Source organism: Stenella coeruleoalba (assembly GCF_951394435.1).
Source record: "Stenella coeruleoalba genome assembly, chromosome: 17".
Taxonomy (NCBI): domain Eukaryota; kingdom Metazoa; phylum Chordata; class Mammalia; order Artiodactyla; family Delphinidae; genus Stenella; species Stenella coeruleoalba.
The window spans coordinates 63,657,221-63,684,793 of NC_137163.1; the positions used below are offsets into that span (position 1 = coordinate 63,657,221).

The following is a 27,573-nucleotide window of genomic DNA, read 5'->3' on the forward strand; positions in this document are numbered from 1 at the left end:
ATGAGGACCCTGTGGATGGCGCTGTGCGCGCTGGCGCGGCTGTGGCCCGGGACCCTGGCCGGCTGCGCCGACGCGGGGCGCTGCTGCCCCGGCCGGGACCCCGCCTGCTTCGCCCACGGCTGGAGGCAGGACAGGGTCTACGGGACGTGCTTCTGCGACCAAGCCTGCCGCCTCACCGGGGACTGCTGCTTCGACTACGCCAGGGCGTGCCCAGGTAGGTGGCGGGCCCGAGGGTGGGCAATCGTCCGTTCGCCCGCAGCGGAGGGGCACAGGGTCCCACGCCAGGGACCGCAGCCCGACAGCCAGGTGTCCCGGTGCCGTCTATCCCGGCCCACCCCGGATGCCTCCATCCAGGGTCCTCCAGCACCCCGCTCTCTAGGTGCACCCCAGACTCTCCATCCTAGGGTCCCCAGCCCCCTCCATCTCGGGATCTCCCCGTCCTCTCCATCTAGACCTACGGCTCCAATGCCCCCCTTCCCACCAGAGCCTGGGTGGAAGGGGCTGGAGCCCTGTTGTCTGGAAGGGCGCTGGCCACCTCTGCCGAATGAATCCCTCCGCCTGGGAGCTGCGGCTTGGTAGGGCCAACTCCCACCTGGAGAGATGGCGCTGACAGGTCCCAGAGGCACGCCCCTGTGCTGGTTCTGCTGCGTGCAATCTGTTAACCCTGGAGAGGGGTGATGAGCGGGGGGGGGGGGGGGGGGGGGGGGGGGGGGGGGGACACGTGTAATTATCCCACTTGGCGCCAAGGTCTTGTCCTGGGAGGGTACTTTCTTCTGAAGAACAAGTTCCTGGAGGACCACAGTTGTTCTCACCTGCACTCCAGCGTGTAGCACAGCCCCTTCCTCCTAGGAGGTGTTCCATATATTCGTTGAATTCAATTTTATCCATATAGCATGATAAAGATTTTTATCTCAAAGTTCCTAGTATGTTTTTAATCTTGCCGGTTTTCCTTTAGGGTCAATCTTTTTCATCTTTAAATCTCCCACAATATCACAGCCCCTGATATAGGCTCAACAAATGCTGATTTAATTAAATTAAAAGGTAAAGGAAGACATGGTGAGTACAGTCCTGAAAAAGAAGGCGTACCTGAGAATAAGCCAGCTCTGGAAATAAAAGTAGCCCTGATCCCTGATAATCACATCACCCCAAAAGCCACACATACATTAGGGTTTGACCTCAAGGAGCCCGGTGTTGTGGGACCTTCAGCATCTTCCTGGTAACCTGCAGGGCTGTGTCATTTCCCGGCAAACCGGATGCCTGGTGGAGACTAGCACCCCTTCTGCCTCTTTTCTGCCGGGAGAGGCCACCAGCCCACCGCAGGGAGGTCACCCAGGCCTGCTGCTGAAAGAACACAGTTGAAAAACGTTAAGATTTTTAAAATCTTGATTGAAAGCTAATGATTTACCTGAGAATATTGATCTTTTTGATAAGCTTCTTTCCCTCTTCTGCTCCAAGGCCAGGGTACTTTACTACTAAAGTAAGGTGAAGAGTTACTTAGGGAATGTAGTACCCTTGGGCCAGGCGTCCCCTGCTCCCTCCCCACAGAATCCTCCCTAAACTCCTGTTGGCCTCAGTTACCTGGATCACTCAAACCTTTCCACCATGGCAGCCTCTCTCAGTAACCTTTTCTCTCAAGGGATCTGCCTACATTTTAAAGGTAAATACAGAATTCCTGCAGTTCAGATAATGGGCCCCGGTCTGTGGTAAGCACAGCAAGACAAAAACAATGAAGACACAATCTCTGCCCCCTGGAAGTTCAGAGCGGAGCAGGGAAACACACACAAAACCATTTGCAATATGCTAAGTGCCAAAATAATGGATCCGGGAAGCCAGAGAGGAAAAACTCAGAAGACCAGAGGAATTCAAGGAAGACTTCCCAGAGGAAGCCTGGTCCCAGAGAATGAGGGAGATGCCTCTAGAAGGGCAAGGGGGGTTCTAAGAGGAAAGCATCTCATGACTGTTCAGTGTTCCCTGTGGGCGTCAGCGTTTTGTGACAGCGCTAGGCTAGGCCCTAAGGCTCACCTGGGGAGCAAGACAGACAGTGAACGCCGCTAGACAGGCGAGTGTCAGGAGGAAAACTGGCTTTTTCGTGTGCCCTAACAGCGCTATGAGGAGTTGCAGAATCCTCCAAGTCTCTATTTGGTCAAAAATTAAACCCTCATTTTCAGTCCAAAGATATTAAAACAAAGAGCCTATCATTTCGGACTGAGGATTTATTGGGGAAGTAATGGCAGAAGAGAGAAGACCTTACCGTCTCCGGGGGAACTCAGAAAGAAATCCGAGGACCTTTGTGGCTAGGAGGAGGCTGTGAACTGTGGGCAAAGAAGCCCAAGCCAGAAAAGGAAATGGTGCTAGGATTTTTTTTTTTTTTTTTTTTTTTTTTTTGCGGTACGCGGGCCTCTCACTGTTGTGGCCTCTCCCGTTGCGGAGCACAGGCTCCGGACGCGCAGGCTCAGCGGCCATGGCTCACGGGCCCAGCCGCTCCGCGGCATGTGGGATCTTCCCGGACCGGGGCACGAACCCGTGTCCCCTGCATCGGCAGGGGGACCCTCAACCACTGCCCCACCAGGGAAGCCCCCCTGCTAGGATTTTTAAAGGAGCATTTTCAGGAGCCTTAAATGCCCTTCCCCAGGGAGTTAAGAGAGGCTCTTGCAGGTCTAGGCAGAAAGCAGACTTGCGATGGAAAAGGCTCCTCGTTGGTAGATTCTCTGTGCCTGGAGTTTTGCGGCAAGGCAGTAAGAAAATAGAGACAATTGGAAGGTGGCCCACTTGGCGAGCCCAAGCGTGCTCTGTCCTCAGAGCTGAGGGCGCGAGTGCAGGGCAGGACACAGCCGAGATGCTGGGTCTCCTCAGCCCTGGACCAGCATCACAACTGTGCTGACTTGGGGATCTGGGGAAAGGGGAGGTGGGCCTGCATTATTAACGTTTTCCAGCCGCAGGAGCTGGGGCTTTCAGAGGGCTCTCCTGTCACAGCGTTACCACAGGTGGGCAGCAGAGTGAGATCTGAACCCACGCTGCCTGCTTTCAAGTTGCCATCCGCCCCATCTGTTTGTGGCAACTCATAGCTGTAACTGATCATACCAGATAAGGTGCAGCGGCGCAGAGCCTCCAGTTACTCTATGTACATAGAGCCGTTCGGCCTCTTAGAATCCACTTCCTTCTTACCTAATGTTAGGTTAACTATTGATGCTGCCCGAAGCAGTTTTGACTGAAATGACATTAAACGTGAATGAAAAATGTAACTGTGTCAGTGGAACTTACTTCTAGCGCTTCTGATTTTTTCATCTTGAGAAACACATTATTTTTTGGTGTGGCTAAGAGATGACCGTACTGGAACTTTTTTTTTTCCTAAATAGAAAGTTGTTGTTTTTTAAAATTTATTTATTTTTGGCTGTGCTGGGTCTTCGTTGTGGTGCGCGGGCTTCTCATCGCCGGCAGCTTCTCTTGTTGCAGAGCGCGGGCTCTAGGCACACAGGCTTCAGTAGTTGTGGCACGCGGGCTCAGTAGTTGTGGCTCGCAGGCTCTAGAGCGCAGGCTCAGTAGTTGTGGCACGCGGGCTTAGTTGCTCCGCGGCATGTGGGATCTTCCCGGACCAAGGCTCGAACCTGTGTCCCTTGCCTTGGCAGGTGGATTCTTAACCACCGCGCCGCCAGGGAAGTCTGAAAGTTATTTTTTTACTCAGTAAAATATAAAAAGAAGTTGAATCTGAAGAATTACTAAACTGCCCAAAAAAGTCAATTCTGAACTTAATCATCTCAGAAAAATCTAATTATGTTGATGGTATGGGTTTCAACACCAATAACGTATCTTCGTAACCACCCCCCACCCCCCAGAGGATAAAGGATAGAGAATTCTCCACTGGCTGAGCCTGATCAGGGATGGGGAGAGACTGAGGAGGGGACAGGTCTGAGTTACCCTGCCCCGAAGAACTTCCTGGAAGGCTTGCCTATCAGACTCATAACACGCAGTCTCTAACTCATTAGATGGGTTTGTGGAGTCTGCATTCTAAGACCGTAGAAGCAGTAGGTTGCATTGGATCTTGGATGAGCAACTTAAGGACAGAGTAATCATTAACCCAAGTGGAGCGGGACAAAAATTGAGTCACCTCTATAGCCCAGTGTCTTCTCCTAGATTTATGGGGAATCCAAGAAACCAACTGGCCGTGCTCTCCAGGTACCTCCCAGCTCTCAGTCTCCTTAGGTCTCACAACCCACCCAAGTATTCTTCATTTTGATCTCACTTTATGGACGAGGCAACCAGAGCACAGAAAGGTCAAACAGTGTGTCCAAAGTCACACAGCTAATACGTGATGAAGTGAGATTTGAACCCAGGAGCTCTGGGTCCAGAGCCCACACGTTTAAACGTTACGTTTTCACGGCCTCGGAGAAACTAGCCTTTATGAGAAGCTGTGGACTTTGCGGGTAGGCTCCATATAAATACTGGGAAAGTGAGTGAGTCTTCTTTCTCCATCAACTATGACCCTCAAGGGTGAAAAAACGTGTCCCACTCCTCTTTGCAATCCCATAAGAGCTATCGCAGTGTTGTTTACAAACATTTGTCCGAAAACATATGACCACTGGTTTCCACCTGGAGGATGTTAACTGTGACTTCAGAGGGCCGTGCCGTCTGAGGCATATCCACATGTCCTTTTTAAAAATAACATTTTCTGGGAATTCCCTGGCGGTCCAGTGGTTAGGACTCTGCGCTTTCACTGCGGAGGGCGTGGGATCGATCCCTGGTTGGAGCACTAAGATCCTACAAGCCACCCGGCACGGCCAAAAAAAAAAAAAATTTCCTTCCTGATCACAAAATATATGTTTGTTGCAGAAAGTGTAGAAATGCACAAAAGAATTTACCTGGAAACTTACTACCCAGAAGAAGCATCATTATCTTTTTGATTTTGATTCCCTTTTTTCCCCCAGGCTTGCATGGGGTCTAAAATTCTGTTTTTCTAAGGTGACAGTTCATGTCACTGTCTTGTTACCATTTCATAAACTTGTCCAGTTAATGTCTCAAAAGAAAAAAAAAACGAAACAACCTACCAGGGGCCAGATAACATAAGTTTCTGCAAGAGGAAACAAATACTTGATCATTTTATTGGTGCTTTTTGAAGGGGTCCATAGGCACTTGGGCAATATTTATGCTCTCAGTCGTCTTTCAGAGAAGTTGTGACAGGGTTCCTGGGAAAGGGTACACATACATAAGGAGAGGGAAAAAGGCAGATGACATACAGTTAAAACTGTGTCACCATGAGGTGTGTGTGTGCGTGTGTGTGTGTGTGGGTGTGTGTGTGTATAAAGGGACGGTTTTATTTTTCCTCTGTAGATTGTCGAGAAACAGAAGTTACGCATCAATGGCACTGCTGCGGGTAAAGTGTGAAAAGAATATTTCCTTAGGAATGATAACGACTAGACCTGATTAGAACTTAACAATGTGAGGGAGAAAGTGCTTGATTGTGGGTGGCCTTCAACTTTTAGGTGGCAAAGAGCCAGGCCGGCAGGGCCAGATTGCAAAGAGGAAGGCTTGAGTGTCTGTGATTAACCAAGGTGAGGCTACACGAAGATAAGCAAGGCCTTACATTAAGAAGAAATAATCCAGACTATATTTAGGAAATGAAGGAGCCTGGCTTTCAGCTCAGTTTGCTGCCGTGTGTGTGTGTGTGTGTGTGTGTGTGTGTGTGTGTGTGTGTGTGTGTTTGGCATCATCAAGAAAGGCATTAGAAAACAAAAGTTTTTTTTTAAATTACCCTATGGTACCTGCATACTGAGAATAGTGTATCTAGTTGCCACCACTCACCGGGCTGTGAATGGGTATGGGGAAAGTCCAGCGGTAATTCTGAGAGGGGAAACGTCTATAGAGAGATGTGTCCAAAGGCTGCAGGGAAGGGGGTCTACTGAAACAGTAAGTCCACCAGCGGAACAGGTAAGATAAAAGGGGGTCTACTGAAACAGTAAGTCCCCAAGTGGAACAGATAAGATAAACACAGATTTTTTTCCACCATATTCTGAAATTCTCAAGTGAGGGAAATTGGACTCAAATAAAAGGAAATACCACTTCACGCCATAGATGTTAATATTAAAAGAGCTTGTCACTTTCAAGAGGTGGTACTGGCAGGGGCTAGACATGGATTAAGAAGGCCTTGACAGGGTGTGGCCGCCAGGAGAAGCTGGGCTCTACCTGACCTTAAGGCATGGAAAGCAATGCTCCTTCCAGTGGACACCCTGTGGGGCCACCATCGCCAGGAGAGCCCAGACAGCTCTCGCCCGGTTGAGGAGTGTCTTCTGTGTCTGGCTCTGGGAGTTTCTGACTTTGTCCCTTTCCTTCTACCGGCTTTCCTTCCCACCCTAGAGCCTCTGACAGTGCTTTGGCTTCTTACTTCCACAGTCTGTTTGGATGTAGAATGTAATTCAGAAAGGAGGAGCAACTCACCCAATGCCATTTCATTCATCCATTCACTCACTGATTAGACAAATATTTGCTGAGCGCCTGCCATGTGCCAAGTGCTAGGCATGAAATAAAAAACTCGGCAATAAACAAAATAAATAACTGTGTAATTTGAATTATGCAGATGTTAGAAGGCAAGGAGCACAGAGCTCTGAGAGGAAATAATTTTGTGGGGTGTGTGTGTGTGTGTTTGTGTGTGTCTAATTAGATGAATTGGCCAGGAAAGGACTCCCTGAAAATAAAATAATTCAGCTGGACCTCAAGGATGAGCCGAACCCAGCCATGCCCAGTGTGGGAGGAACATTCCAGCAGAGGGAGAATACAGACAAAGGTCCCAGAGTGTGAAAGAGCCTGGGTGGGTGTGGCAGACGGGTGAAGAGGCCAGAGTGGGTGGAGCTTGGGGCAGAGGGGGCACTGGGGGTGCCTCCAGGTGGGAGCAACGGGCAGGCACAGACAGGTCACCCAGGACTTTGTGGGCCATGCAGGGAGGTTGGATTTTATTCCAAATTCAATGGCAAAGCCATGGAAGGAGGTTAAAAAATCATTAAAAAAGAAAAAGAAAAGATTCGTGGTACATCTTTTAAGGTAATTGTACTTGGATATGACTGGATATCCTTGTTAGGACATGGAAAAATGTACCCTACTCTTGTGTGCAGATTCGTTATTGAACTGTGTGACTTTTCTGCTCTTGGCTGTTCTCCTTGTGGCCATAGTGGGGACGTCTGATAAACAGAAAGCTCCAGAGGAAGGGGTACTAGCTGGTACGTCATGAAGGGCTTGATGATTCCTTGCGCTCTGGGTCTATCCACTGTCTCACTGCCCAGTGAGCCCAGAGCCAGAGGTGCCCAGTGGACCCAAAGTAGAAGCTTAGGAGTCTACTTCCTACCTCTACTCTCTTCTATGTCTTCTTCTCTGTCTCTGTTCCCCATTCCCTTATTATATTTCCTGGGATCACCTCCCCAGATAAATCGCTTGCATTCAGATGCATGTCTCAGGGTCTGCTTCTGGGGAAACTCAACCTGAATGTTATGTTGATTTGAAACAAAGGAGAAAAAAGGAGCTTTTGCCGCTCTTCCAGGCACCCATTAAATCTGGGCTTCTTCAGCCGCATAGCACAGGGAGATCGCCTGGAGGGGTGGGATAGGGAGGGTGGGAGGGAGGGAGACGCAAGAGGGAAGAGATATGGGAACATATGTATATGTATAACTGATTCACTGTGTTATAAAGCAGAAACTAGCACACCATTGTAAAGCAATTATACCCCAATAAAGATGTTAAACAAAAAAAATCTGGGCTTCTTTCCGCTAAAAGGGGTGGGAGGGTGTCATCAAATCCCAAGTATTAAGACACAGGGAAGCTGGGGCAGACCTGGAGTCAGCAGATGATTGTGCTCACTGGGTAACAGTCTGCCAGCCCCCAGTGACAGCCAGGGAAACGAGAAGGATGAGAAAGTCAGATTTGAAGACAGAATATTTTGATATGCTGAGTATAGATGTGAGTTAGGTAAGCTTTAGTGGGAAGGGAACAGGAACACTAATGGAAGAGTTCAAAAGGAAATCTGTGTCATGCAGTTGAGATATATGACTTGTGGTAATAAATCTGTCAGAAGTTTCTGTACTTCTCCCAAGCTCCGTGACAAAAGATCACCTGTGACAAATTGTAATTCAAATAATCAAAAGTTCACAAGTTAATTAATAATAGAATTTTTTGTGCAGAATAGGAATAAATACTTCAGACTCATCTTCCAGCTCAAAATATTTTGTGGAACCCCTTTCCACTGCTGAAAGTCTCTGTGAACTTTTTTCACTTTCTCCGACAGTAAAGTCCCCGAGATGTGATCGTTCAAGGCCCCAGAACTTTCTGATTCTCTTTATGAGGCTGTTAAAGTCATGAATTGGAAAGACAGGGCATAGTATTTTGCCAAGGACAAACCTTAACCGATAGGAACAACAGTTGATTCAATGATTCTGTGATGTGAGGACGTTGCCTATTGGTCAACCCAAATAAAATAAACATTTATGAGACATGAGACACAAATATTGAAGAAATACTGAGAGACTAAATTCATCCCCCCATGTCAACTTTTACCATATGGGTAGGGTGTAACCCAAGGCAGTATTACTAAGTTCTGAGTTAAAGCCATGGCAAAGCTGTGTTTTTTTCAAAAGTGCTCCCAGGACTTCTCTGGTAGTCCAGGGGTTAAGAATCAGCCTTACAATGCAGGGGATGCCACTAAGCCCACGCGCTGCAACTAAGACCTGATGCAGCCAAAAATAAATAAATAAATATTCAAATAAAAAAATTAAGTGCTCCCTACTTAGGCTATAACTATTTTTTTTTTTTTTTTTGGCTGTGCCACACGGCATGTGGAATCTTAGTTCCCCAACCAGGTATCAAACCCGTGCTCCCTGCAGTGGAAGCATGGAGTCCTAACCATTGGACCACCTGGGAAATCCCACAAAGTTATATTTTATAGTGATGTCTAAATGTTTAATCTTTGAATTAAGTGTATTATTATTATTTTTTTTTGCGGTACGCGGGCCTCTCACTGTTGTGGCCTCTCCCGTTGCGGAGCACAGGCTCCGGACACGAGGCTCAGTGACCATGGCTCACGGGCCCAGCCGTTCCGCGGCATGTGGGATCTTCCCGGACCAGGGCACGAACCCGTGTCCCCTGCATCGGCAGGCAGACTCTCAACCACTGCGCCACCAGGGAAGCCCTAAGTGTATTATTAAGTGTAGTTCAAGTCCAACATAGCAGGGCAGGACTAGCTAGACTCGGGGATGAAGAGATTTGGGGGAGAAAGAGTTATTAAAGGAATTAAGGACAGAAGGTGTCTCTCTCAACCAGCTCCTAATCTGGCAGCCTCTTTAAATGCCTTCTGGTTCTATGGGCCAATTAAATCAGGGGACTGTGAAAATAAAATGGGAAGGTCAACAAGAGATGAAGAGCAGGAAGTGACCTGTTATTGATTTTCCAAAGGATGTGTGCCTGGCAGATACTGGGAACCAAGTCTCACGTGGCTCGTTCTTGCTTCGTTAGGTAGCTGACATGTGATGCCTGTGAGTTTTTAGATGATTAGTAACAGCATCTTTTAAAGCAGTCTGAAATTTTTGGATTACTGACCGAGCTTTATGTTGTATGTGACCCTTTTCATGTCAGGTGTAGTTATGTGCTACCAAAGGATACAGCTTCCAAACACCATGAACCCTAACCTAGAGTTTGCTGAGAGGCAAAATGAGTTTTTTCAGGTACAAACTGTTGGAAGTCCAATCGGATTTCAAAGAAGTTCAGGTGTTTTCGTGGTGAAGACTCTGGAAACTTGAAAGTATGAGGGTGATTGGGAAAAGTGGGTCACATTTTGTGGGAAAGAAAGAGTTTTGGCATCCGGTTCAGGGTACATCTTCTGTCTCCTTGTCCTTATATCCAATTTCAAGTCCTCAAGTAATTCAATTTAAAAACTCATTACGGTCCTTTTAAAAGACTCCTTGGGATTTTAAATGAAAAAGTTAAATGTGCAACCGCATTGATTTTACAGTCTTGGACAGAGCATTGAGAGCCAGATTCCCACCCCGACTCCGCCTCTTCATGCCTGACCCTGGGTATTCTTACCCTCTGTGGGCCCTGGTTGCTGGTCTCTAAACTTCGCCTCTTACAGTGTATGAGCCTCTGAGCCATGGAGGATGGGACTAGAGCACCCAGGAGAAACCTACTGGGTAGGGGTCCTTCGTGCGGCCTAAGTCATGTTTTATGGAGGCACATTTCCCAATAAGAATTGGGCTTCCCTGGTGGCGCAGTGGTTGAGTCCGCCTTCGAATGTAGAGAACGCTGGATCGTGCCCCGGTCCGGGAAGATCGCATGTGCCGCGGAGCGGCTGGGCCCGTGAGCCATGGCCGCTGAGCCTGCGCGTCCGGAGCCTGTGCTCCGCGGCTGGAGAGATCGCGGCGGTGAGAGGCACGTTTACCGCAAACAAAACAAACAAACAAACAAACAAAAAATTGACCTGGGTAAGTGGTAGGAGAAATACCTTTTCTTTTTTATATATTTTTTTTCCTTTATGTTTTCTACAATGAATGTGTGTTATTGTTATCATAAAAATGTTCTGGCCAGAGGAGGATAAAGTTACACTCAAAGGAAAACAAGAGCAAAGACCTGTTCTAAGCCCGGGGAGTAAGAGGAAGTACCCTGAAGACATCTGTCTCTTTTACTCGGGTGTGTCCTGGCTCAGACCCATCTTCATGATCCTGGAACATCCGCCTGCCTCTAAGAGATACTCATTTATCAGTTCACCATCAGGGCGGGTGGCATCAATGTCAACTTGGGGTGTTCCCCCGATCCAGGGCTGGGTCCAGGCTCAATGTACGCGGGCTGAACTTGACTGTGTGCGTTGGCGGGAACGGCCGGGCAGGCGCTGGGTTTGCTCAGGTGTGCGTCCCGTCGTGCTGTTTTTCAGCTCGCCCGTGCATCGTGGGGGAGTGGAGCCCCTGGAGCGGCTGTGCGGACCAGTGCAGGCCCACGGCCCGCGTGCGGAGGCGCGCGGTACGGCAGGAGCCCCGGAACGGCGGCGAGCCCTGCCCGGCCCTGGAGGAGAGAGCCGGCTGCTTGGAGTACGCGACGCACCAGGGCCAGGACTGCGGGCACGCCTTCGGTACTGCGCTTTCCCTGATCGCTGCCCCTGGGGTCTCTGGTGACTTTCCATCCCTTCGTCCCATAGAAGGCCATGTGCCAGGCCGGGAAAGTTCCATGAGCTGCAGGGAATGGGATGGGCCAGTCTGCCCAGAGGAGATAGGAAGCTCAGGAAATACTTGATCAAGGCATTATACGTCAGCTGTGTAAAGTCCTCCTCCCACCGCCTCCCAGTTACAACCCGGCGGTGGGCCCTTGCCACTGTGCGTGCGCCCGGTGTACCGGACGCGCACTGTGGTTTCTGAGCAAACTCAGTCAAGCTGACCACAAAGGACTTCAGGTAGGATGAGAGTATTTCACTCAGGCTAGGATGTGTCCAGTAAGGATAACCCTGTTTCACCTTCCAAGGTCATTCCTGTTGAATCACGAATGCTTGCATACATGTGAAACTAGTAGAAAACATAGAAATTCCGAAAGGATATAAAATGATTAAAACACCTGCCTCTCCTCTCAAGCCGTCTGGACTGGAGCTGATGTGATCGGATCTATGATTTGGGAGGATCGTTCTGGCTGTGGCGTGGCCAGGGAGACCAGGAGGCGGCTTGATCATAAGTCAGGAGCCACAGGAAACTCACACAGACATAAACAAAAAGGCCAAAACAGGGGTGTTAATCGGGATTGAATCTGATAGAGCGAAACACTGATTTCTCAGGGTAGCAAAGATCCCATGTTTTTCATAGGAACCTGGAAAATTCCATGTCAGCGTGACCCTCACTAAGCCATTTTTTCCCTTTTTTCCTTCCACACACAAATATTTATTGAGAGTCTACTTGATGCCAGGCCCTGGGCTGAGTGCCAGTTACAACGGGGGAAAAATGTTGACATGGAGTCTGCTTGTCAGGGAGATCACAGTCTAGTGGGAGGGGAGATGATACGCAGATAATCCTAGGACACCAATCCCAGGAAATTACAGCTTCAGTGTGGTACCACAGGTACTGAACAGGGGAGAGGTGTCGGGAGCTGTGAGTGTGTGTCGGAAGCAGATTCCCCCAGGCCTCGGTGGAGGAGGGCAACCCCAGAGGCCAGGAGGGGAGCGACTTCCCTGAGGATGTGGAGATGAGGCTGAGAAATGCAGAGCTACGTAGGCAGAGAGACCAGTGTGGCGAACCAGACAGTCAGGTGTAGGGCGTTTGAGGGATTTGGGGACTGATCTAGGAAAAACGCATGACCACGAGAGTCAGTAACACACAACAACCTTACAGGGTTGCGTGAGAGGGGATGTCCAGAGGCTCTGATATGGCGACCCCCACACAGAAGGGGAAGAGAGGAATCTGCCAGGAGCTTGTGTGTCTAGGTGACGTTAGCCAAGCAGCGTGGTCTGGAGTCTCTGGGGGCTTCAGAGGGCAGGTGCCATGACGGCTTGGGGTCTTATAACCATAAGGCTTTACCTTATCAACGGCCGGCAGATGTTGGGTGTAATTTCACAGGGTATGCAAAACAGGCAGGACCTAAATGACTAAAAATCTGCTTGTTTGGCTATTTTAAAAACAAATTGGGGCTTCCCTGGTGGCGCAGTGGTTAAGAATCCGCCTGCCAATGCTGGAGACACGGGTTCGAGCCCTGGTCCGGGAAGATCCCACATGCCCTGTAGCAACTAAGCCCGTGCACCACAACTATTGAGCCTGTGCTCTAGAGCCCGTGAGCCACAACTATTGAGTCTGCGTGCCACAACTACTGAAGCCCGCACGCCGAAAGCCCGTGCTCCGCAACAAGAGAAGCCACCACAATGAGAAGCCCACACACTGCAACCAAGAGTAGTCCCCACTCGCCACAACTAGAAAAAGCCCCTGCACAGCGACGAAGAGACAGTGCAGCCAAAAATAAACAAATTAAATAAATAAAAATTTTTTAAAAATTGGATGTATAAAAGTTTGAGTTTGGTGCCAGTACCTTTTTTTTTTTTTTTTTTTTTTTGCAGTACACGGGCCTCTCACTGTTGTGGCCTCTCCCATTGCGGAGCACAGGCTCCGGACCCGCAGGCTCAGCGGCCATGGCTCACGGGCCCAGCCGTTCCGCGGCATGTGGGATCTTCCTGGACCGGGGCACGAACCCATGTCCCCTGCATCGGCAGGCGGACTCTCAACCACTGTGCCACCAGGGAAGCCCGGTGCCAGTAGCTTTTGAGGCTAACAGGTCTCAGCCTGCTGTGAGAAAATAAACCACCTAGGGCCCATCTTTGGCTGATTTATATAACACGGGGGAGGCACAAGGCCCATCTGAGAAGCCAAAGGAAGGCCAGTGTGTCGGGAGCAGAGAGCGAGCCTTCTGGGCTGACATCCCCCTGGATGCAGGGCCTTGGGGTCCCTGTTTAGGATTCTGGTCTTTTTCTTAAGAGCCGTGGAAAACCTCTGGGATGTTTTCTGCAGGTGCCAATGTGATCAGATCTGTGATCTGAAAAGATCTCTTGGGGAGTGGAGTGGGTAGTGGCAGGGCCAGGGCAGAGGCCCTTCATGGATACAGCAGTCGAGTTGAGCTCGCAGGGAAATAATTTAGGGCTCACAACAATGGTCACAGAACGAGCTCTCATTCAGCTCAGGCACTCTGCAGAAACACTACAGAAAGGCTGAGGGAGGAAGTCGCTGTGGGACATTATTGATTTTTTGGATGGCTGTCACAGCCTATAGCAGATCTATCAGAAAAAGCAACTGCACCATTCAGTTATAGGGATTGGCTGCTAGACCGTATACCTGCAGCACATCTGAATCTTCATTGTGGCTCCAGGATGCCCAGACCCCTTCCCCTTCCCAGCCCTGGATCTCTTCAGAGAAGGATGATGCAGGTCACAGGAAAGGGAACAGGAAGCATGAAAATGCATATCTTCCATTTATTTGTATTTTCTTCAGTTTCTTTCATCAGTGTCTTATAGTTTTCAAAGTAGTGTTCTTTCACCTCCTGGTTAAATTTATTCCTGGGTATTTTATTCTTTTCCATGCAAGTGTAAATGGGACTGTTCTGTTAATTTCTCTTTCTCATAGTGTGTTCCTATGAGAAACCGAATTCTTTTATTTGTTCTAACCGTTTTTTGGTGTAGGCTTTAGGGTTCTCTCTATATAGTATCATGTCATTTGCAAATAGTAGCAGTTTTATTTCTTCCTTTTCAATTTGGATGCCTTTTATTTCTTTTCTCTTACCTAATTGCTGTGGCTAGGACTTCCAATACTATGTTGAATAAAAGTGGCAAGAGCGCCCATCCTTGTTTTACTCCTCTTAGAAGAAAAGTTTTCAGCTGTTCACCATTGAGTATGTTAGCTGTGGGTTTGTCAATAAGGCCTTTATTATGTTGAGATACGTTCCTGTTATTCCCAGTTTGTTGACATCAACAACATAAATGGATGTTGAATTTTGTCAAATGCTTTTTCTGCAACTTTTGAGATGATCATATGATTTTTATCCTTCGTTTTGTAAAGGTATCACATTGATTGATTTGCAAATCAATGTAACCATCCTTGCATCCCTGGAATAAATCCCACTTGATTGTGGTGTATGATCCTTTTAATGTATAGTTGGATTCAGTTTGTTAATATTTTGTTGAGGATTTTTGCATCTATGTTCTTCAAGGGTATTGGACTGTAATTTTCTTTTTTTGTAGTGTCCTTGTCTGGTTTGGGTATCAGGGTGATGCAGGCTTCATAAAATTTGTTTGGAAGGTTTTCCTCCTCTTCAATTTTTTGGAAAAGTTTGAGAAGGTTATTAAATGTTTTTGAATGTTTTGTAGAATTCTCCAGTGAAGCCGTCTGGTCCCGGGCTTTTGTCTGTTGGGAGATTCTTTTATTACTGTTTCAATTTCCCTCCTAGTAATCAGTCTATTCAGATTCTCTATTTCTTCGTGATTCAGTCTTGTATGTTTCTAGGAATTTATTCATTTCTTCTAGGTTGTCCAATTTGTTGGTGTATAATTATTCATAATAGTCTCTTATGATCCTTTGTATTTCTGCGGTATTAGTTGTAACTTCTCCTTTTTCATTTCCGATTTTATTTATTTGATTCCTCTTTTTTTCCTTGGTGAGTCTAGCTAAAGATTTGTCAACTTTGTTTATCTTTTCAAAGAACCTGCTCTTAGTTTCATTGATATATTCTACGTTTTTTAGTCTCTATTTCATTTATTTTCATTCTGATCTTTATTATTTCAGGAAGAACTGAAATAATATTTTTAATCCTCATGAAACCAGGACTTGATAAACTGTGAAATTCTCAGCCTACCAAAATGGTGAAGGACAGTAAAATGAAGAGATTCGCTCACAGGAAAACATGTTCTAGAGGAACACACGCAGGGTGTGGTTGTATTTCTGAAGTCAATACTTCAGAAAGCTGGAGGTAACAAATTATCACAAACTTAGTGACTTAAACAACACAAATGTATTATCTTAGAGTTTTATAGTCAGAAGTCAGATAGGTCTCACTGGGCTCAAATCAAGGTGTAGGTGCGGCTGAATTCCTTTCTGATGGCTCTGGGAGAGAATCGGTTTCTTTGCGTTTTCCATCATCCAGAAGCTTCCTTGTCCCATGGCCTCCTTCCTCCATCTTCACAGCCAGAAACATTGCATCTTTCTGTGCCTTTCTTCCACGGTAACATCTTCCTCTGACTCTTTGAAGGACCCTTGTGCTTCCATTCAGCCCGTCTGGATAATCCAGGATGATCTCCTTATTTTAAGGTAAACTGAGTAACAACTTGAATTCCTCTTTGCCTTGTAACATAACATATTCACAGCTTCTGGGGATTAGGACACGGACATCTTGGGGAGGGGCCATTATTCTGCCTGTCATGGACGTAGGACAGTGTCACATTCTTGGTTTACACATGAAGACATTGGAGCTCAGTAAGATGACAGCATTTGTAAAGGGACCAGAATTTAAACCTGGATCTCATGGCTCTAAATCCTGTGGGTTCCCCCCCTTGATAGTTTTGCTGTTAAGTGTTATCATTAGTTATTATTATTATTATATTGCAAATTAATATTGATATTGTAAATTCATTACTATTCATATATTAGTAGTAGTATTATATTTTAAAATCACAGTTACAGAATCTGGTAACTAAGTAGAAATATAAAGGCCATGCAAGGCCAGTGAACGAAACATGATCACTGAGACACTCTTATTAATAATCAAGTAGCCATTGCATTCTTTCTGTTTCATTTAACGTGTATCATGAGTCTATTTCTATCATAAAAACAAATGCAAAAACCCATATTATATATTTGTTGCCCATCCTGACAATTGTTTATATGCATTTTCCTCTTGCGAGATTGCCGTGCGTATCATGAACCGTATACTTCCAGGCTGGTGTTATTTGTCAGATTTTCACTCTGTCGTCTTCTACACCATATGCTACAGACTAGTGGTTCTAAGCCTGCTTTTGTGGCACCCCGTTGTGTCAGAGGGCTTATGAAATTCTCAAAGCAAATTTAATTTACTTTCATGTTCAAAGTAAGCAGGTGCAGTGCCACGCTTTTAGAAGTGGAAGTTGTTGTAAAAGCGAACAGTGGTAGGTGGAAGGGATGCCAGAAAAGCTGGCAGATAGTCTGTTAACAGAGAATCTATTACATTGAATATTGTTGCCAGAAAGGGGAAAGGAGGGGTCGCTGACGTTTATTGAGAGCCTTTGTCCTGGGGCACCGGTTACGTGCTTCCACACAGAGGCAAAAGCGGGGCTGGAGGCAAAAATCATTTCTGAATTACTTACTGCTCTTAAGTAGTGAAAAATTGAATTTCTGGGGGATGTTGAAAAGTGGTGCTGGTTCAGAACTCGCCAGGAGATCTGGATCGTTTACTGTAGACTCTTGCCAGAGGGAAGGACGCCCCCCTCGATAGAATGTGCCACCGAACCAAGCCCGGGCTGGAGGAGGCAGGAAACAGAGGAGACAAGGTCCAGGGTTACTGGCTTGCTTCTCTGATGGGTCATAAGCACAGAGGCTTGACACTGGGCATGGATAGGAAGTCTTCAAGAAGCTAGTGTCTGTACTGGGGCTCCTGCTTGGTCATTTACTAGTTATTTTCCCTTCACTTAACCTCGAGGAGCCTCAGTCTTCTGATGAGAAAACCTGCTCAGAACACCTCTTGACAAAGCTTTGGTGAAGATCGGTAACATACGACGTGAAAGCACCTTGCAAACGAGCAGGCTAAGGCTGCACACGTTCAAGGAGCCATGCTGCTCCAGGCGTTAATCTGCGCCCACCATGAGCCCTCCGCCACCTCCTGGACCACACTTCCTGCCCCTCCCCCATGCCTGAGGGAAATCCGAGGGTCAGGGCTACCATCTCCCTCTCTCCTCTCTCAAATCTCACTTCGCATTAAGGGCAGTGATCAGGCACAGGAAGGGAAAACACAGCCGAATTTAAGCAATTCATCGGTAATATGCTGCAATATTGAAACTTAAAAGAGTGAAACTTTGTCATCTGCATTGCAATAGAGGCAGCCTGCCACATTTCGACATGAGCCTTGAATACGTTTCTTAACCTCTCTGGGCCACAGTTTCCTCATCTGTGAAATGGGGAAATAATAGGGTCTATCTCAGAGCAGGGTTATGAGAATTAAATGAGTTAACACATGAAAAACACTTAGCATCATGCCTGGAAACTTAGAGGTGCATCACTGTTAGCTTTTATTTTTATTATCTTAGAACTTCTTCTTCAGATTTTGTATCAGAAACTATAGTCATACACTTGCCCTCTACTTCCTAACCAAGTTTCCCACCCACCCTCCGAGTTACACATTAAGTGCACTGCCTTTGAACTTTTGTAATAATACCTGCAGTACCAATTAGGAGCTCAGATAAATGTTTCGCGCTAAAGAAACACATCCTGAAAATGTTATAGTTTGACTGATATAATGCTACGTGGATGTAGCAGTAAACGCATTCCTCACTTTGTGAATAAGCCTATAAATGCGTCAGAAGAACAGAAATGAAAACGATACATGAGAAAATGAAAAGCCTTTCGCTGTTTGTGTTTCTGATAATTAGGTCTAAGAGAAACAGAGAAGGATCCTAACGTACATGCATTCACTTGTCCTTTTTGATTCCATCCGTGGATTTTGGAAGTGCAAAAGCTACAGTCACATTTAGAAAGAATGACATGTTCTCTTTGGAAAACAAACATGTTAGCACAGCGAGGAAGAGCCACTCGGCTGGGAGTCTGTAGTTTACACTAGATGTGGGTAGCGTTTAGACTCCAGAGATTAGGTGCTCAGACACACGGGGCAAAAGCTATGCCTGCGACGCTTAGGATCAAGTGGCTACACTTGTCTTATATTCCCATGCCGTAGAAAAATGACTCCTCATTCAGAAAATCTAAAGAAGAATTAAGGCTGCCATCTTGTGGCAGGAAGGAGCTTAGCAAGATGAGCATGCGGGCTTGAAGCCTCTATTTTGCCGCTGGTACCCGCCCGCCCTTGTGCTCTTGTTGATGATGGAGCATCGCAGAAGTCAACCTGAGCTGGTATCTCCCCTTCCTGGGATGGTCCAGTTTCTGAAAGGAAAGCTAAGAAGGATGGTTGAGCCATCTCAGCTGCAAGGCTCAGTATAGGAACAGAAGACCTCAGGGAAGTAGGACCCGTGAACCTTGGTGGAAATTTCATTCATTCATCCATTCATTCATTCCTTCATCGACCCATTCATTCCTCGCACACATATTTACTGAGCATGTAAATGTGTGAGGGCTCCCGTAATGAACAAGGCAAAACCCTGCCTTTCTTGAATTGACAGCAGGGTGGAATCAAGAGGTTATCTCCAGGTGCTACACAAAGCAACAGATGCCCCTCCCCCAGACTTAGAGATGAAATAGGAGGTAGACAAACAAAATAAGAGAGCAGAGGTGGGAGGGAAGGATTTCTGGCTGTTTTCTTTTCTCCCACCCAGAGTGTCAGAGGTGGGAGTGGGGAGAGGGGCGAGGAGAGATGCTGTAGGACCTTTCTTCTCTGAGTTTGGTGTAGAGAGAGTGCTATGCTGGCCGGCACCTGGTGGTCACACCCTGGGCTCTAGGGTTGATGGTGAAACTTCCAGGCTGTGGTTATCAGAATACCTGGGAACATTGACCCTTTCCTCCTTTTGTTTTTTCCCTTTCTCATTTCCTGTCTCTGGTTGTCTTTTTTTTTTTTTTTTCTCCTTTTACCCCCTTTTCTCTCTTACCTTCCTTCCTTCCTTCTCTTTCTCCTTTTCCTTTATTCTTTCTATCTTTCCCTTTTCTTCTCTGTGTCTCTTCTTTCCATTAAAAAAAAAAATCCTCAGGCTTCCCTGGTGGCGCAGTGGTTGAGAGTCCGCCTGCCGATGCAGGGGACACGGGTTCGTGCCCCGGTCCGGGAAGATCCCACACGCCGCGGAGCGGCTGGGCCCGTGAGCCATGGCCACTGAGCCTGCGCGTCCGGAGCCTGTGCTCCGCAAGGGGAGAGGCCACAGCAGTAAGAGGCCCGCGTACCACAAAAAAAGAAAAAAAAAATCCTCTCCCTTTCTCTAGTACCTTACTTTTTTTCCTTGGTTCTCCCGACCTGCCCATCTTTTTATTATTCCCTCTGGGCTGTGCTTCCTGGCCCCTCTCCTGCCTTTCCACGCAGTGTTATCACTGCAGACAAGCGTGCTAATCAAAAGCCTGCTGTTCCCTTCCCTACCCAACTACACTGCACAAAGCTTTATGGAATTCGTTTCTGGGGACTCTGACTTCACCTCCTTGCACTCCTTGATGGTGTCCCATAGATTTAGGGATGGAAGGCTTTAGACGGGTTTGAAACCAAGTTTGGGAAATGTCGCTCTGGGTACTTCAGGCTTCATGTGTTCAAGGTCATTCTCCTTTTCCAGTCCCTGCCTTTATAACTACCTCTGCGTTCAACAAGCAGCGAACAAGACAAGCGGCCTCCCCACAGTGGTCCACAGACACAGAGGATGCTGGGTAACTTGCTGTTTTTTTACTTATGTTTTTCCGGTTAGTCGGTCAAGTCAGCCCACAAAGGAAACTTGCTACATGGGTTTTCTTCTGTTATTTGTTCATTGACAAATATGACTCTTTATCACAGAACTGGGAAGTACTTGTCCCTCCCCTGTTTTACATTTAAAAAAGATTTGTTTCTGGGGTCTGATCCCTAAGAAGAAACATGCTGTATAAAAATGAGGTGATACTATTTTGTCAGTCCCACTAAGGCTGCTCATCTTATAGTCCTTAGGGGACTGTGGACTCCAGCACCGCCTCTGTCTGGTGAATTTGAACGTGGCCTCCACCTGAGCTCTGAGGACTTTATCAAGATCTAATGGCTCAGGCTGGGAGGAACCTCTGACCTCACTAGAAATCCACCCTTCTGCGGTCAGAATAGAGACGCCAGACGCACTGCATGTTCTAATCCCCACACTACCTCTCACTGCTCCTTAGTTTTCCTTCTTGTAAAATGAGAATATTAATTCCTACCCTGTGGGTTGCTATGAGAATTTAATGAGAAAATATCATTGAAAAGATGTCAGAGTTAAGCTGTCTGAAATTGACTGAAGCTATATCGAGAATTTCCTCCCTTAATACCTTAAGGTATCTAATAAATAATACTTACCGTCATTAAAGAGCTTCTTTGAAGCAGATTCTCCGGACACTTTCCATCTAACTTTTTACAGCTCATAATTGTATGGATTTAAAAAAAACTAGCCCATTTTAGCATAGTTAGGACCTAAAATGCCACATTGTTTTGTTTCCCTGAAGAATTGCAAAATTGTGTTGCTTTTAAGTACAAGACTCTAAAATATTCACCCATGTCTGGATGCGCCCCCAGAGCCTTCAGAGTCTAGTCACATAATAGAGTGTTTCCTGCAGCTCAGTATAAGGTGACACTAGTCTGTTACAGGAAAACATGTCTCAGCTTCCCATGTCCTTTTATCTGTGATGCCCAGTGTAACTTTGATGCTTGACTTCAAGTCAAAACTCATCTGCCAGGTGGGGAGAACAGGGAAAGCCCCAGGAATGTTTGTGGGGCAGAAAAACACAAGTGCTGGGCTGGAAATCCAGGACTAGCCGTCCTGGGGCTCACATGCTCTCAGGCTCAAGCAAGGTCTTGTTCACTTTCCGTAATTCATTAAAATCTCAGCAAAGTTATCAAGGGCAATTTTCCTGCTGAAGTGTGCTTTTAGACACAATTTCATGGTCAGACTAGACAGAATATGAAAACAAGTTTCCGCAAATTCGTGTTGACCAGATAATTCAACCGTGGACTGAAAAACAGCAAAAACGTTCAGTTGTCAGTCAGACATCATAGCTCAGCGAATGAGAAACCTGACAAGGCATTCTGTGACCTGTGACCACGCAACGCCCTACCGTCTCCAGGCTGTCCCGTGTCCTCGGGGAGTTCCGGCTTCCTAAGCCTTTCTCCAGCGTTAGGCCATTTCTAATTAACAGCAAGTGAAATTGCTCCTTTTTTTTTTTGCCCTAGATACTGTATGGAGTTCAAGACAGAGTCATTGACTCACCACTGCGCCACGGAAAACCGGCCCCTGACCCGATGGATGCAGTATCTCCGAGAGGGCTACACGGTGTGCGTAGATTGTCAGCCGCCAGCTATGAACTCTGCGAGCCTTCGATGTTCTGGAGACGGCCTGGACTCTGACGGGTAAGGGAGGGAAACTGGTTGGAGGATTTTTCTTGGGACTCATTTGGGGAGATCTGTCCTCTCCATGTCTTGAATGGCGGACCAGGATGTAGCAGATCAAGGCATGATTTGGGGAATCAGAACAGTGAGGAGAACATTCCATCTGGCAATTCCAGAGTCCAGGACCCAGTTCATACTCTGGGACTTAGAGGCTCTGTATCAGAGATGCGTGAGTGAATTTGGACATTGGGGTTCAGGCCGAGCTCACAAGTGACTACCGAAGACCTACCCAGTAGCAGCCGTAGACACTATATAAACCGATGAGTTTGTCTTTGCTCTAATAATACTGTATTAATGGACACTAAAATTTCAATTTTATATAATTTTCATGTATCATGAAATATCCTTTTGATTTTCTTTCAACTCTTTAAAAACATAAAAATCATTCTTTTCTATTACTATTTTTTTTCATTGAGGTATAGTTGATTTACAATATTATATTAGTTTCAGGTATACAACATAGTAATTCAAAATTTTTACAGATTATACTCCATTTATAGTTATTATAAAATATTGATTATATTCCCTGTGCTGAACAATATATCCCTGTAACTTATTTATTTTACACACAGTAGTTTGTACCCCTTAATCCCCTCCCCCTAGTTGCCCCTCCCCCATCCCTCTCCCCACCTGGTAACTACCAGTTTGTTCTCTGTATCTGTGAGTCTGTTTCTTTTTTGTTATATTCACTAGTTTGTTTTATTTTCTTAGGTTCCACATATAAGTGATAACATACAGAATTTGTCTTCCTCTGTCTGACTTATCTCAATAAGCCTAATACCCTTCAGGTCCACCCATGTTATTGTAAATGGCAGAATTCCATTCTATGTCTGGAATATGTCTATATCCATTTCAACCATTGATAAACACTTAGGTTGCTTCCATGTCTTGGCTATTGTACATAATGCTGCTATGAGCATTGGGGTGCATGTATCTTTTCGAATTAGTGTTTTCGTTTTGTTTGGATATATACCCAGGAGTGGAATTGCTGGGTCATAAGTAAACATCATTCTTAACTCATAGACTACACAAGGGGGTGGGCTGGATTTGGCCCATGGGTCACAGTCTGCTGAACCCTGCCCAGGTGATTCGTACCCACTGCAAAATTTCAGAATCACTGCTCAGTGGGGTAGTCATAAAATCATGACTGAGATAGTAGCCGTGTGCCCAGCTCTGCAGGGTCAGAAACTCTTTTGATGTTCGGAGCCCCCATTTCCCAGTGTGGGGGGCAGGGGGTTCTCCTCGCACAACACGAAGCCATTCGTGGGACGCCAGCTGGGCATCCAACAGTTTAGCTCAGTTCTGACACTATCTACCCAGTGATGGCATCAGATTCCACAAGGTGAGGGGCTCAGTCCTACAAGACCGTTCCCTTCCGCAGCCCCCTTCCAATCCCATCCTCAAGCTCAGGCTGTTACCTGTGCTTCTGACCAGCTGGCTATAAATCGGAGATGCCCATGACCTTCTCCTCAGGTTTGATTAATTTGCTAGAGCGCCTCACAGAACTCAGAGATACATTTACTTACTAGATGACCAGTTTATTGTAAAAGGATATAACTCAGGAACAGCCAGATGGGAGAGAGGCACAGGGTGTGGGAAGGGGTGTCATTCTCCCCACATCTCCACGTGTTCACCGGCCTAGAAGCCCTCTGAACCCTGTCCTTTTGGCTTTTACGGAGGCCTCATTACGTAGGCATCATTGATTAAATCATTGGCTATTGATTGATTCAACCTCCGGCCCCTCTCCCCTCCCTGGAGGTTGGGGATGGGAGGTGGGACTGAAAGTTCCAACCCTCTAACCACCTGGTTAGTTCTCCTGGCAACCAACTCTCAACTTCAGGTGCTTCCAAAAATCACCTATTCACATAAACAAGACATTTGCGTCACTCTCAACATTTAGGAAATTCCAACGGCTTTGGGAGCTGTCAGCCAGGAATGGTGAACAAAGGCCAAATATACTTGAAAAATATATTTTGGTCATTTGAATGACCAAATATATATTTCTTGTAAATCATCGTATCACAGAAGTCTATAGAAATCTATAGATCGTCCAAAAGAATTGACCCTTGAAAACATTTTACCACCCTAAAAATCCATGCCAGTCCTGTACTTATCTACTAGTTAAATCCCATAACACTATTCATAACCAAAAGAAGGGTAGAATTTGTGATGGGCACGGGTTATGGTTTTAAATATGTCAGACAGAACTGGGAAAAATACAGATTTGAAAGAAAAATACGGACCTTCCCAGTTAATCATTATTCCCATCGTATATTTTAATATTTAATAACTTGAATTTATGTTTATTAGTCCCCTGTGCCCAACAGCCTCTGTACTGAGTACACATACGAACAGTAAAGTGGGTAAGGAATTCACATGAAATAGAAACTTAATATTTAGACTTAATATTTTCCTGACTACCTCATCCATATTTTAACTTTAAATGAATATTATAATTTAATTTGTACCTGTAAAGCTCCTTCAACCCAGGCTGAAATTCCAGTGACTTTAAAAATAATAATTTCAATACTGTGGCTTTTTTCTTTTCACTGCTCCCATTTTTCATTATGGAATCAAAGAGCTGGAAAGGATTTCAAGGGATCGTTTGGTTCAGACCCCTCTAATTTATTTTTATTTATTTATTTATTTTGCGGTACGCGGGACTCTCACTGTTGTGGCCTCTCCCGTTGCGGAGCACAGGCTCCGGACGCGCAGGCCCAGCGGCCATGGCTCATGGGCCCAGCCGCTCCGCGGCATGTGGGATCCTCCCGGACCGGGGCACGAACCCGTGTCCCCTGCATCGGCAGGCAGACTCTCAACCACTGCTCCACCAGGGAAGACCTTTTTTTTTTTTTAAGAGGGTATTAAATCGTTTATTGATTACACATGATAATGCATGATACACTAGCTTCATTCCCACCTCTAACTTTATCTGGTACCATAATTCAACTTAGATATATTGCATAGGATGTACCAACAATCATATTAATAACCAAAAAACTCCATGACTTTGCTTGGGTGACCCTCTTCACGGTGAACTCCAGGTCACAACACAATAACTGTCAGTTCAACTACACCAAGGTTTCGGAAGACAATAGCTTCTCTACCAAAGCAGGTTGTAAATAAATTTTAACGGAACCTGGCATCACCCTGAAGGAATTCTAACTTCGCACTGTTGGGGTAGTTTACCAAAATGGCTTCAGAGGAGATTCATTTTACACAGCACATTTTAAAAAAAGACACATTTATTCAAGCGTCATGATGAGACTATTACATTTAGCAATCAACAGCATGGGTGCAAAAAAGGAAAAAAAAAAAAACTACATTAAAACTCTTTGTTGGGATGTTTTACACTTTCCACAGAACACAAACTAAAATAACCTGTTATACAATTAGTCATAAATACGGTCCTCGAGTTTTTTTGCCCATACACGTGAGTATTGTCAAAACATGTCTTCTTTGTAGCAGCCAGGCCCTGCCACCACTGTGCTCGGCTGAGTTCACACATCTGTTGTAGCCTGGAGCTTCCCTGTCACTTCTCTGGCTTCCTCTCCTGCAAAGCTCTGTTTCCTGGCAGTCATCAAAACCTCCTCCCACTGCCATAGCTGCTGCTGGAACCGCCACAGCCACCTTGGTTTCATGGTTCGGCAAAGTATTGGCCTCCACCACCATAGGGGAGAACTTGTGCCTCCAAAGTTTCCTCCTTTCATGGGTCCAAAATTTGAAGGCTGATGGTTGTAACTGCCAAAATCATTGTAGCTTCCACCACCTCCAAAATGGCTTCCATCGTTACCAAACCCATTAGAGCCATTTCCACTGCCACCATATCCCCCACCACCGCGGCTGCCACCAAAGGCACCTGGGCCACTGACGTTTCCTCCCTGACCAAAGCTGTCATCGCCACCAAAACCCCCTCCAAGACCACCACCAAAGTTTCCAGAACCACTTGGACCTCTTTGGCTGGATGAGGCGCTAGCCATCTCTCGCTTAGATAGGGCTTTCCTTAGTTCACAGTTGTGGCCATTCACAGTGTGGTATTTCTGAATGACAATCTTGTCTACGGAGTCACGGTCATCAAAGGTTACGAAAGCAAAGCCTCTCTTTTTGCCACTGCCTCTGTCAGTTGTGATTTCAATCACTTCGATTTTCCCACACTGTTCAAAATAATCTCTTAGGTGACGTTCTTCAGTGTCTTCCTTAACGCCACCAACAAAAATCTTTTTCACAGCGAAGTGGGCACCAGGTCTTTGAGAATCTTCTCTTGAGACGGCCCTCTTTGGTTCCACCACTCTGCCAGCCACCTCGTGTGGCCTTGCATTCATGGCCGATCCACCTGCTCCACAGTGGCATACGTGACCACCCCGAAGGCTCTGGAACGCCTGGTGTTTGGATCCCTCACTACCACACAGTCTGCGAGCGCTCCCCGCTGCTCACAATGGCACAGTGTCTGTCTGAGGACAGACACTCATAGGTTATTTCAAAGCGCAAGCCTCCGAGGAAGAGCTTCCGCAGCTGTTCGGGCTCTTTGGGTGACTCTGATATAGACATGACAGCAGTGGAGGGGGCGGATGTCGACGATGCTTACTCGGCGGCGCCCACAGGCAGAAAGGCCAGACCCCTCTAATTTAAATGTACACAAAACAGAAAGCCATTTTCCCTTACGTAGCGCTTCATATGCTCAGAGCAAGTGAGAGACACGAATGCAGTAACCTCAAACTACAATCTCAACAGGGGGTGTTCTCAAATAGGGATTAATTGGTAACTTGTTGTGACAGAGCCTGAAGAAGGGAAACTCAGTTTTGTGATCATTTTTTTTTTAAATTTCAATTTGTAATACACTTCAAAACTCAAGGTGTGATCATTTTCTAAAAAAACCCAAAAAACCACAAACCTCAATTTCTAATTCTGTAAATTAGAATTTTCTTTGGTGTGCTTTAGCATAACTCACATTTTCAAAATATCATTTCAGAAATCAGACCCTCCACTGGCAAGCAATTGGCAATCCTCGATGTCAAGGAACTTGGAAAAAAGTTCGGCGAGTAGAACAATGTTCCTGTCCAGCTGTTCACAGTTTTATTTTTATATAGATTGTGATATAAGTATTTCAAAATGTGCTTGTAAACATGCTAAATACTAGCAAGTCATGTTCAGCGCTTCATAATTCTTTAAAAACCCTTTGGCCAAAGTTCCTGAGTATATGTCGTTGCCACACTCTGAAGTAGAGAAGGGAAATTTGGGGGCCAGTTCTCAAGAAACACAGTGCCTTTATTTTCATTTATACTAAGTTGAGGACCCACCCTAAAGTCTCCTGTGGTTTTCTGTCCTCGATCTGTCACCTGGAGTCTCCTCATTCAATAGGTGGCCCATTGGACACAGTGTTCATCTGTTTGCACTAAACTTACTACATTTTAATGGTCCATTTATTGGTAAGTTGTCATTTAAGGGTATCCACGATTTGAATCTTGCATTCTTTCTTTCTATTCTGTAATCTCTTAAAAACTTCTTTCTTTAAAAAATGTCTACAGATATATGTACACTCACACATACATTTCCCATGTATTATTCCATAAATTCTGAAATAATAAGTTCAAGCAAATTGTCACAAATAATTTTCCACAGGACAAGTTGTCTGAGATTTAGTAAGCATTTTGTTATGCGAAACCAACAGTTCTGCTAAAACTACTTTCTTTTTCGTTTTTGTTTTTTTTTTTTGGCCGCGCTGCTTGGCATGCGGGATCTTGTTTCCCCGACCAGAGATAGAACCCGTGTCCCCTGCAGTGGAAGCACAGAGTCCTAACCACTGGACCGCCAGGGAATTCCCTAAAAATACCT

At 46.1% G+C, this 27,573-nt stretch overlaps 1 protein-coding gene across 1 annotated transcript; it reads left to right on the forward strand.

The window, feature by feature from the left end:
* SBSPON (somatomedin B and thrombospondin type 1 domain containing) lies at positions 1–26,828 on the forward strand (the record flags this gene model as incomplete). The annotated part of the gene is made up of 5 exons (XM_079902179.1): positions 1–214; positions 10,898–11,092; positions 19,919–20,009; positions 21,526–21,702; positions 26,711–26,828. 5 exons carry the CDS (start codon positions 1–3, stop codon positions 26,826–26,828), a joined length of 795 nt encoding a protein of 264 aa, XP_079758305.1.
* Between the last annotated feature and the right edge of the window lie 745 nt (positions 26,829–27,573).